Source organism: Mixophyes fleayi, chromosome 10 (assembly GCF_038048845.1).
Source record: "Mixophyes fleayi isolate aMixFle1 chromosome 10, aMixFle1.hap1, whole genome shotgun sequence".
Taxonomy (NCBI): domain Eukaryota; kingdom Metazoa; phylum Chordata; class Amphibia; order Anura; family Limnodynastidae; genus Mixophyes; species Mixophyes fleayi.
This window is the reverse complement of record NC_134411.1, coordinates 54,273,729-54,285,787: the sequence shown is the minus strand read 5'-3', so window position 1 is coordinate 54,285,787 and position 12,059 is coordinate 54,273,729. Positions and strand designations below refer to the sequence as shown.

Below are 12,059 nucleotides of genomic sequence, written 5' to 3'. Positions count from 1 at the left end.
GTTGGCAGGTCCAGCACTAACATTAAGAGAACCTAAGCTGTTGCACAAAAAGCTTACTGTCTTTCATCCAGTGTTTTTAATGATGAACTCCCACACAGGGTGCCAGCTGATGACATGAAGGAGAAGCAGCTAGCAACTTCTTACATGTGAAGTTGCAAGCTGCTGCTTCACAATGTCAGTGTTATGCTGGGAGTGTGACACTTGGCTATGATATTACAGTTAAGCTCCAAACTTCAAGTCTCAGGAGAGGATGCCGCCATCACATCCCATCTGCGGCAGTACCCAGTGGAGGTGGGGACTCAATGTCACATGGGGTGCCGTTTCAAACCTTGAGTGGGGTTGCTTCTGCATAATTTTTTAGTAATGATCTTTACTCATTTCTATGAGGTGCGAGCAAAAAGAGCAAAGTTTTCATTACCATGATTGGCAGTAATATGCACATAAGCACAACAACCCTATGAAACAGTTATCATTTAAACGTATTTACTAACATTTTAAATAATAACCATGCTGCTGGGCAAGTGCATTTAAGCACATTATGGGGTTCAACAATAGTCCCATAAATAATATATAGACAACAGCATATATAACACAGCATAAACTAAAATAAAAAAGGTCTATAGCATTCTTATAAATAAGTCCTCATATATAACGTAACGCCTTCACACCTGCCCCCTTGTGATTCTACTTAAAGAATGTAGAGAAGAATCAAGCTCAGCAAACAGGGTGATTCTGACGGCTTGTTGTGAAATGATCTGTGCTTTCCCAAGAGCCAAATAGATGAAGCGAAAACTTCCCAATCCAAAATAAATGTCGAACCCATGTGCAGAGTGGAATCCGATTCAGCAAACAGGAGGATCCCGATGGCTTATTGTAAGACAATATCTATTTTCTCAATAACCTGATGAATGAAGACCGAATCCTCAATCTAGAGCAGGGGATAAATGTATCATCCTCCGATTTTTTTCAGTTCGACGGTAATCGGCGACTTTGCATTGAAAATTTAAAGCGGCGATGGCTTGTAAAGGCAAGTTTGCCGTTTTAAATTTTACCTGCAAAGTCGTCGTTTTCCGGCGAGTTAAAAAAATCGGAGGATGATACTTTTACCCCCAGATGTCGGACCATCCGGTTTCATTCAATATTCTAAAGATTACAAGATTTTACATGCTCCATATGTTTGTATGTTTCATTTTTTACAGATTTAATGTGAGTTTGATATAAAAAATAACAGATTTTTTTATATAAGACAGTATTATGCAATGTATGTCCCATTTTTTTCTTCTCCTATTAAATGAAATTGGATGTTTGCTGAGCTTGATTCTACTCTGCATTCTGTAAGTATGATCACATGGGGGCCATGCCTTTTTTTTATTTTATTATTTGAGCACATTTTATTACTTTAAGAATGCCATTCATCGTTAAGGTGATGATGATGAATGGTGATGCTGCATGATGATACGCTTAAAGAGTACCTTGATGAACTTTAAAAACATATCTCCATGTTCACACATATAGGTGTTCATTTTGAATTGCATGTATTGTAAGATATGTGCAACTCAAAATAAACACAAATATTTTTGTGCAACATATTTTACTCCTGCGCTTTTGATGCAAATACATCAAACTCTATGTGCTACTGTCTAGGAAAAGTGCAGTAAAATTCTTGTTACAATATGTTTACAGAACTTGGGTATATGGTTATTTTATATTTTAAATGTTTTTCAAAAAGTTTTCAGGTTTAAAGCAAAGGAATAAAAATTATATTGTACAAACAGAAGAAAGGATTAACACTATGTATGCATAATAATCTCTCCTATGCATCAAGAGATTGAAGAATTTGATGAAAAAGATATTAGAGTTGTCTGTATTATGTTTATAATGGTGTAATTAATTATACTGGATCAGTTAGCTAATTAAAGCTGAAAGACACCTGTGGTTTAAATACAGCATGGACCTGAGTCATTAAGAAACGCATCTACTAGTTTTGTGCATACTGTTCACAAAAATCATGCTGCGCATGCTCAGAACCGGATGATACGCAACAGAACGCAGCCATGTCCAAATTAGCTTTGAGTGCAAACAACACCTACTACAGCCCACGATTTAGGGCAGTGAACGGGGTGGGGAATGGGATTTACGTAAGCAATATACAGTAAGGGCGTTCTCGTGCAGCCACAACCAAGTCAAACTCAGACGCACACAGAGGTACGCTGGTTTTCTGCTGTATCTCTTGCTCCAACTGGGGGGCTGTTTTAAGTTGTGAATACTAGTGCTGATGACTGAGTATGTATGCGAAAACAGGAACAGCTGTAAAAATGCATGTTATGTACAGTAGACTCTAAGAGAAGCCTAATAAAGGATTTTGCAATGAAAAATATATATATAAAAAACCCTTTTTTTTTTTAAAAAAAATTCCAGAAATTATCATAAATGACTATATTATTGACAGGTAACATTATTTGCTTAATTTGTTTCCCCCTGTGCATTCTTTTTATATTCCACATTGGTATTGTACGTATCCTGCAGTGTCTGGTCTAGTAGTGCAGAGTAAGCCTACACCCAGTAGTAATCACCACACGTCTTTAGATCTGTTCCTTGTTGATTTTGGACGTATACAAAGCCAAGTTACATGCAGTTTAAAATAACTCGCACTCTGTGCTCATTATGCGTGTCTTAATAGCTCAGGCCCTATATGTTGTCTCATACACCAACAATGCTTCATAATTGTCCAGGGCAGCAAAGGTGTAGAAATTTGGAATAAATTGGCTTTTTTTGACCTAACTTCCTGCCCAGTTGGTCTTGCATTAAGAGAGTTGGCTAGTTGGTGTGGGTGGGAAGTATGTAGCACTATTCATGAAGTGAGGTAGTGCTTTTTATATAACAAAGCAAGAAAAAAGAAGATTCAAAGGCTTAGTACAATTCTGAATCAGGCTTACATGTACCCTATATTGCCCTAAAAAGGGTGAGGAGAAGAAATATAATGGGGGAAAGATTGAGGAGAGTGAATACAACAAGGGCTGGTCGGGATAAACTAGTTAGGTGAAGCATTTTGCATGCATCTATATTGTTTTATATGACCATATGTCCCTCTTTCATAAGCAGCAACAGCTTAATTTTATCTACATAGTGTTTTTAGTGCTGAACTGTACAGTACATTACTAAAATGTTACACTGTGGTAATTTCAATTTAATGTGTATAATATAGTGCAATTGCATTTTATTAGTTTTATTGCTGTATTTATTATTTTATTGCAGATTAACCTTTTAGCAGATATTATAATATTTATCAGTTACCTTAATTCACTCTTATGTATGATATTTATCCTTTTTAAGGAGCATTTTACTAGAGTCAAAGCACTTTACTGTATTATATCTTGATACCCTGATAAGTAGAGCTGGAAAAGAACAACCTGTAGTCAATCAGAACATTGGAATGTTCACAGCAGTACAGATTATTTCAGGTGCTGGGTGTACAAAGGTTGTGACATGTCTACTGGTATGATTATGGTAGTGAAGGCAGGGCTGCATGTGAGAGGGGCAGGAGAAAAATGGAGTCAAGCAAAAAACCATTGAGGTAGGTAGTGAAAGTAACAATATTCCCGAACACTACAGAATAGTGATGTAAGCTCCTGTAAAACTGATGCACAAAGCTCTATATGAAAAAAGTTTATACATTCAATGTGTAATTATTTTCTATGTTTTAGTCTAAACTTATACATTGTTTGTTGCTGAGAGCAAGGTGAGAAAAGATTACATTGTTGGTTAGGGCAGACTGGGTAGTTGGGTACCTAAGACATAGACAGGTCTGCCCCACCGTCCTGACTGTAGGAATGTTGTAAGGTATGACAGGTTCATGTGCAGAGCAGCAGTGAAAAGTTGATGTACAAACCAGTGACAGTGCACCTGAGATTTTAGGGGAAGAGGTTAGGAGAGGCCTAACGCTTCAGAAGTACTAGGCATGTCTCAGTATGTTTGGCTATGCCCCACTGTGATGTGACCAAGCCTCATCTGCCCGTGAAGCAGTGTTGTGCATTATTTGTCTCAATTAGCCAACTACTAAACTTTGGAGTTATGAGCTAATATAATTGATACATTTTATAGAACAGTTAAAACGTATGTAGAATCTGCAAAATGCAAGGTAACTGTAAAATGTCAGCATATAACACTGTGAACAATATGCATGAAAAAGACCAATATGGGTAAAAATACACAGTCCTTAGGTCAGTACCAAGATCGGTATGTGTGGTAAATGAGTCCACTGGTAAGAGAAAATAAATTCTTAGAGTTACAGTCTCTTGGTGGATCACCAATGGGTGCAGTTTCCGTAGAACCAGAAGGTGAAATTGTGGCGGCACAGATGGAAGGGATGTTAAAAGAGGAACATTGCTACAGCCCTAATCAGGGTAAGTTTCTACATCACTCTTGGTCCTGGTACCGCTTCACCCAGATTGATTACATCAACATGTGACTCCAGATGTGGACGGAGGAAGCGTCCTTGACAACATTCACGTATTGACTTTACTAATTTTAATTCACCATCGAGACAATTTCACCTTCTGGTTCTACGGAATCTACATCTATTGGTTGGTCCACTAAGAGACTGGAACTCTAAGCATCAGGTCCCTCCCACCTACTATATTTGAAGTTACCTGTTGCATTTTTCAACATCATCCCAATCAGACTAAAATCATCATTTATTTTCTCTTACCAGAGGACTCATTTACCACACATACCGATCTTGGTACTGACCAAAGGATGGTGTATTGTTACCCATGTTGGTCTTTTTCATGTATATTGTGCACTGTGTTATATGCTGACATGTGATATAGTTTGCCATAGTTAATGGCTGATAAACTCTGCTACAGGTTGCAACATTTTTTATGCAGCATCAAATAAATGTTTATGCCAACATCGAAATTGCCTTCACCTTTGTGATAAATACCATTTGCATTACCTATTTTACAATATTGTGCCAAGGGAATTACCGTATTTCCCCATGTATAAGCCGCACCTTTTTCCCCAAAATTTTGGGTCTAATAACTGGGTGCGTCTTATACAGGGGTAGTAGCACTTACCCTGTCAGATGACTCCTCTGTCCGGTAAAGTCTTCTCTCTGTCTGATCCTGATGCTGGAAATCCGATTAAGGTCCTCTCTGCGATGTCCGGATGTACTTTCAGGACCTTGTCAAGGTCCTGAAAGGACATCCGGACATCGCAGAGAGGACCTTAATCGGGTTTCCAGCATCAGGATCAGACAGAGAGAAGACAAAAGACTTTACCAGACAGAGGAATCATCTGACAGGGTAAGGCAGAATTGACCATAGTGTTGTCTCTCCTCTGTGTATGCTGCACAATTACTCTGTGAAAAAATTGAGGATAATGTTTATCCTCAATTTTTTCACATGATTTATATAGGTGCGTCTTATACAGTGTAGCGTCATATACATGGGGAAATAGGGTATCTCTTTCTGTGTATTCCCATTAAAGAGTTGGAACTTCCCTTTATTCTTTTTTCCCTCAGGCAGCATTTTTCAATACATTCAATATCATTCAGGAGCGCGGACCCTCACCCCCCTATTTTATGTTTGTACTAACTGTAAAATGTGTCGGAGAAGCTGGCAAGATGAAGAACCAATGTACATTTAGATACCACAGGCCAGAGCATTCTCTTTGAATTAACCTGCATACTTTTAGAAGTACTGCCATTGGCTTACAGAGTTTTAGTTGGTGCTTGATAAGTCTTTCTGCTAGGCACAAACAACTTCTGAAACAGGACAACCTTGATAGGCTGGCAAGCATGTAATACAGCCAAAATGCCTGTGTGTATTGAAATTTATTGAAAATAAATTAAAGTGGTAGCAACTAAAAAGCAGGACCAATTAGCCATCAGCCACTCAAAAAGCCAGAATTATGGCAACCAATGTATTTGGACACTTCTAGGCGGTGGAGCCCAACTTTACCCTGTTTTAGCTCAATAGCTGTAGTTGCCTGGAAGGTTGGTGTCTCATAACAGTGGAAGTGGGAGTGTTATTAAATGAGCCTCACTATTAAGGGACAGTTCCCAACAGCCACCGGAATGTGTCATTATGGCTGCTGATTGGTATGCTTTTCCATCCAGGGTCCTAGCACCTGGGAGCAGCATATTGGTGGCAGCGGGTGCAGCACCGCATGCTGGCCATGCACCTGGTGCTGCTATGGGATGAAGAAGGGTGGATTGCCAGCAGAGGGGTGGATGTTGCAGATGCCATCTGTGCGTCTGGTCCCTGGATGCGCCAAGGCCCAACAGCGAAGGAGCCCGGGGAAGCCTTGATGAGGCAGTGAGGGAGCACTCTGGACCTCTTCAAACACAGATGCTTGCGGGAGTTGGTGGGGGTAAGCAGGGTGGAAAAATGGGTACAAACAAAAGTGCTACAAAATGAAAGAACGGGGGGGAGGAAAAGAGGAATGAGGAGGAAAAGGTAAAGAATGAAATAGCTGAGAAACAGAAGTGGGAAAGAGGAAAATAGAAAAATAGAAAAAATGCAGAAGGAAAGCAACGACATACATGTGAAAAGAAACAGCAAGAGGACAGAAAGGAAAATCAAGCAATTATCACAGGTATGATTCTCACCAGCAGGACATTCAGCATGCACCTACCAGAATTTTCCATTGAAAAGTGAAACTACACTAATCCTGTCCTTTGAAGTCTTCCCCATCTCAGTCCATCCCCAGACATCCTTACTGATCGGCTGTTAAACCATAACAAAAACCCTGTAATATTAACTCTTCTCAGGCTCAAGGTTTTTTTTATCTTTTACAACCTGGGCGCTTATAGTTCCTCAGGCCAATTCCTGTCCTCTATTATTCTACTTCTTCTAGTGCAGATTTGAAAAAAAAAGTTAATTTCTCATTGGATACCAGGGTCGGACTGGCCATCTGTCACTACTGGTAAATGCCAGAAGGGCCGATGGCTAAATTGGCCGATCCGGCTTGCTGGCCACCCTAGCTGAATCTCCCGGCAGCACATATTTTTTCCCATCGGGCAGCATGCAGGGGACCAGAATCCCTCCTTCTGGGCCTGCTGGGAAGAGAGACAAGCAGGATGGTCCCTCACCTAGGGCCAGCCATCTTACAGCGATTGGCTGCGGATCATACAGATCTGTTTCTTCCCTCTGTGCACGCCCCTCTCTCCCCATGGAAACATTTGCATCCCCTTACTTCATGAAATGGAGCTGCGCAAGCCCGGCTGCGGAACGTAAGACTGCTATGTCAAGGGCCTGAGGTGAGTGCACTTGCACATAACAGAACTGTCTGTGTTTATGTGTTTAATGGCAATGTGTGTGTTTGTGCAGGGTATAATTTGAAGGGGAGGCATTACTGTGCATAATGTAAACTGGGCCACTACTGTGGCATAGTATAAACTAGGGCACTACTGGGGCATAATAAAAACTTGGTGCACTATTGTGTGCATAATAGGAACTCTAAGGTGGCATAATAGGAACTGGGGACACTAAGGTGGCATAATAAAAACTTAGAACACTATTGTGTGGCATAATACGAACTTAGGACACTATTGTGTGGCATAATACAAACTTAGGACACTATTGTGTGGCATAATACAAACTTAGGACACTATTCTGTGGCACAATACGAACTTAGGACACTATTCTGTGGCACAATACGAACTTAGGACACTATTGTTTGGCATAATAGGAACTGGCTGCACTACTGGGGCATAAAATGATCTAGGGGCACTACTATGTGGTTTGATATGAATTGGTGGCACTACTGTGTGACATAACATGAATTGGAGATAAAACTGTGACATAATGGGAACTGGGGCATTACTCTGGCATAATGTGAAGTGGAGGCATTACTATGGCATAATATGAATTAGGGCACTATTATATGGCGTAATAGAAACTGGTTGCGCTACTGTGTGGCATATTATGTAACCAAGGTAATGCTAGACACACCCCTCCAGCGGTTAGCTGAGGCGCAGAGTATCCTTTTCTAGGTTGCCCTTGGTGCACACCCTAAAGAAATATACTGCGCACACCTATGTGTAACACGTGGGGCGTGCACCACCTGACATGTGTGCCACCAATGTGTGATTGTAACAGGTGAGTTAAACAGAATGGAAGAAGGTTAGTGTGGGGGGAGGACGGGTTAATGTAATGTGGATAGAGGCTTGAGGGTGGGAGTTAATCACTTAATGACGGGTGTCTAATGCTTTGTTGAGTATCTGCTTAAGATATTTAGGTCTGTCGGTGTGCCTATGTAAGTGTTAGCTGGTGGTGTATTTCTGCACCTGTAGTGTGTATACACACCTCTCTAGTATAATACATAATAATTCACTTGGGAAGGTTTTTCTCCAGTGGTCTGAGACTTGACAACTTTATGGATGAATTCACTTGAACTCATTGGGCATACAGAGTGCACAGTGACATCAGAGTGCTGTGCCAACACTTGTTATACCAACTGTGCCCACTCAGTGTTAGCTGTGAATGTCTCTGTGTGTTAGATGGCAAAAGATGTATTTAGCCGGGATACTAGTGGGATTTCATTATTCTCCCAGGGAATGACTTAATTTAATGGGGGGGGGTGAGGGTTAATCATTTAATTGTGGGTGAGAACTAATAATTTAATGGTGGGATAATGGTTAAGTCTATTAATTTGATGGAGGGGGATATTTAATGAAAGCGGGTCACAGTGTTACCTATTTAAGGCTGTGTGGGAGGAAATATGTGTATTTATAAAATGTGAATACTAGTAAGGACTGGCAAATTTTAACCTGGGGGGCAAGAATAAACTCAGCAGCCTATTAGGAACATTTTAAAGTAAAAAAAATTCAGGTGGCCAAGGTACTCCCCTTGTCTTATATGTCCCGGCCCTCCCGAGCTCTGGTTAGCAGGAGGGAGCTGATAGCTGCTCCTGGGCCCCAGACAATATTTGGTAAAGCTTTGCTGCTCACTCTGCAGGAAGTTCCCACCCTGATGGATTTCAGCAGCAACAGAAGCATAGATAAGTAGCTTGGGCTGGGGGTGTCATAATGTGTCAGGGGGTGGCAGAATGTGGCTGGGGAGGGCATAATAAATGTAATGTTTTATTATAATGTATGTCGTTCCATAGTGACCACGGTGGTGATACCAGAAGGCCTGCTCAGTAATAGACAGCAACCAGCTGATTCACAGAGGACTGTAGTAACATACCCCGACATCCTGTAGTTTTCAAGCTGCTGTGGACTGGAAGTTTAAGCATACCTGGCAGTTTATTGTGGGGCATGCTGGGATTTTTAGTTCCACATAAACTGGAAAGCAACAGGAGGCATAAGGGAGCTGTTCCTCAAGCATAGTTATGTTTGACAGCAGCTGGTTTCATAGATTCTCTGATTATGATACAATGAGCTTTGCAAAAAGTACTGTAATTATTATTATTATTATTATTATTATTATTATTATTATTATTATTATCTGGAACAGAGGTGGATCTGTGTGCTTTAAAATGACGGGGCTGATTTTCAGGCCTAGTCTGGCCCTGTTGGATAGTATGGGTAAAAACAACTTTTTTAATTTGTACAAGTTTTTTTTATAAATGTTCCAGATTGTTTGCTGCTCCAGTGAATGCACTACATGGATTTGTGGAGACCATATGAGGATATTTCAATAATGATGGCATAAACTTAAAAATAAAGACCACTTTAGCTTCAGAAAGAGTCAACATCCACCAATTGTCACTCATAGCTTGTAATACCTTATTTTCCTAATAAATATATACTGTATGTATGTGTAAATATTCAGCATAACATTTATACACCACAGCTGAAACAGATATAAATATACAATCCTTAGTAAACCCATAATTTGACCTCTCTTTGTTCTCACCTTGGTTGGTACACTTTCTGCTTTTTAGAGCATGGAAAGAGATAACATGCTCTAAAAGAGACATTAAAGGTTATTTACCAATATTGATTAAAGGTGTAAACCACCAATCAATCATATGCTTTTATTGTTTAACTTGCATTTATTATCATCAACATTTATTTATATAGCGCCAGAAAATTCCGTCGCGCTTGCACTAGACAGGTTTTTAATTTTATCCTTTTTAAAGACATATTATTCAGCAATGTACATTGCGTAGACCTTGATATAAACAAATTTATGTACATTGACATGTAATCTATTCTAACTGCTATAGGTTTGATGCAGATTTGCGATATTTGTCTATATTCTAAGAAAATTCACCTACTGTATGGACACATTTTCTACAGAGTCTGAGGGGGACAGAAAAACTGCTAGTATAATTGTGAGCACTACTAGTTTATTATGAGTTTGGGCTGCTGGTAAAATAATGTATAGGGCTCAACTGTCAGTAGAATATTTGTGGAATATCAAAGGAACAGTGTGAAAATTGGAGAACATGCCAAAAGGAGTTATACTGCATAAGACTCCATTAGGTCTTAATTTATTTTGGGGAATGGTCAATAACAAAAGTCTGACAATTGTAAATGTAAACACAGTCAACTAAATACATTGATGCTGAACAAGTCAAGGATTTGGATAGCTAAATATCATCAATCAAAAACATGAGCTACCTTCTACGGTGACATTGTCCACGCTGAGCTGAAGATATTTCCCTCTGCGAAGTACTCGAACTGTGTGCCATTCATTGTCATTCAGTTTTTGACCCGCAAACAAAGTCTCTGGGCCCTTACCTGCAAGAAGCAGGGTTACAGCATGAGAGTTTGTAGCAACATTTAAGGAAACACATAACTGTATCCTGAGGTGGCAGTGGCTACCGCATCAAGATATGTAGAAATTGGTGTTTATGTTACATATTAGTAAAGTGACAAAAACCATAATCGCTTGAATTTTTTTTTTTGCCATGTACTAACTAAACTGGCTTTTCAAAAAGCTTTGTAAAAATATAAAGGTAGTTGTGGTAGTTTTGTATCTTTGTTGCTTTTCGATTTTCTATCTGTGTACCTTATGGGTGGGTATTTGATACGTTTTGTGTAATGCTCTACAGAAGCAAATGGTTACAGAACAAAACTACTTATATGTACATAGGATATTAAGGAAACTGACAAAAAAAAGGAGAGACAGAAAATAAATAATATGAAACGTGTAGATGATAACCCAGCATTTTGACAGCCAACATATTCTGGAAGCCACAAAGCATAAGAACCTATAGGGAGATATGAAGTGATGCAAAGATTTAACACATCGACCTCATTCTGATACCAAAATTTAATGGCTTCATAAAACGCCATGTAAGAATAATATTACTTTAATACTTAAATGTTTCACAATTTGTTTATTCTTTCATATGCTGAATAAAATGTATGTCTTTCACTACTTTTGTTACCTTTATTTGGGGAGTCACAGTTTTTCGTCTCAAAATATGAATTGTCTTTTTGTGTGTCTATGATGCGGTTTGCATCAACTAATAAAAATAAAGTTTTAAATATATATATATGACTACTTTGTGTCATTTTAGTATGGATTGATAAGTAAGGGACTATTGTTTAACAAAATGTTCTGAGAGATTGAGTTTCTGAACAGAGAGAAAGAGATACAGATAAGAGAGCGAAGGGCAAATAAATGGAAAACACAGAGAGAGGGCTTAGAAAGAAAAACTCACTAAAACTTGTATGTCATTTTGCAACTTTGTCAGTTAACTGTTATTTAAATGAATGGCAGTGGGTCAAGAACTGTTTAGAAATTCCTTGGTTGATATTTTGAGTCCAAGCTAAAAAGGAAACAAAACCAACAGACCTATACAGTTCAAACAATAAAGAAAATTATACATTAATAAAAAATAAAAAGATTCAAAAAAGTGTAATAAATAAAATGCTTAACAGTGACAGTCATAAAGACACGCAGAAAGAGAACTGTGAAGGTATGTAACAGAGAGAGTCAGAAGAGGAGAAGAGTAGACAGGCTGTAGTAGAAGATAAAGTGGGAAGTGGAAAGTAAATAGCAAAACAGATTTTGTAGAAAGCGCAGTTAGAGCAAAGAGACAGCTTGAGACTTACTGGGCCCGCATACTATCCGTATACAGTCTGGGGGGAAGAGAAA

The 12,059-nt window shown here is 39.1% G+C and overlaps 1 protein-coding gene across 16 annotated transcripts in view; it reads right to left on the bottom strand.

The window, feature by feature from the left end:
- Nucleotides 1–12,059, bottom strand: part of NRXN2 (neurexin 2) — a 725,960-nt gene that overhangs the window by 408,842 nt on the left and 305,059 nt on the right. For 10 of the 16 annotated variants that reach the window (XM_075188775.1, XM_075188784.1, XM_075188781.1 and 7 more), the window contains 2 exons: nt 12,017–12,043; nt 10,574–10,693 (listed from right to left, as the gene is read on the bottom strand). In XM_075188775.1, the coding sequence (XP_075044876.1) occupies nt 10,574–10,693; nt 12,017–12,043 (147 nt within the window). The remainder of the gene's footprint in view (nt 1–10,573; nt 10,694–12,016; nt 12,044–12,059) is intronic. The other 6 variants (XM_075188779.1, XM_075188783.1, XM_075188794.1 and 3 more) reach the window with 1 other exon arrangement.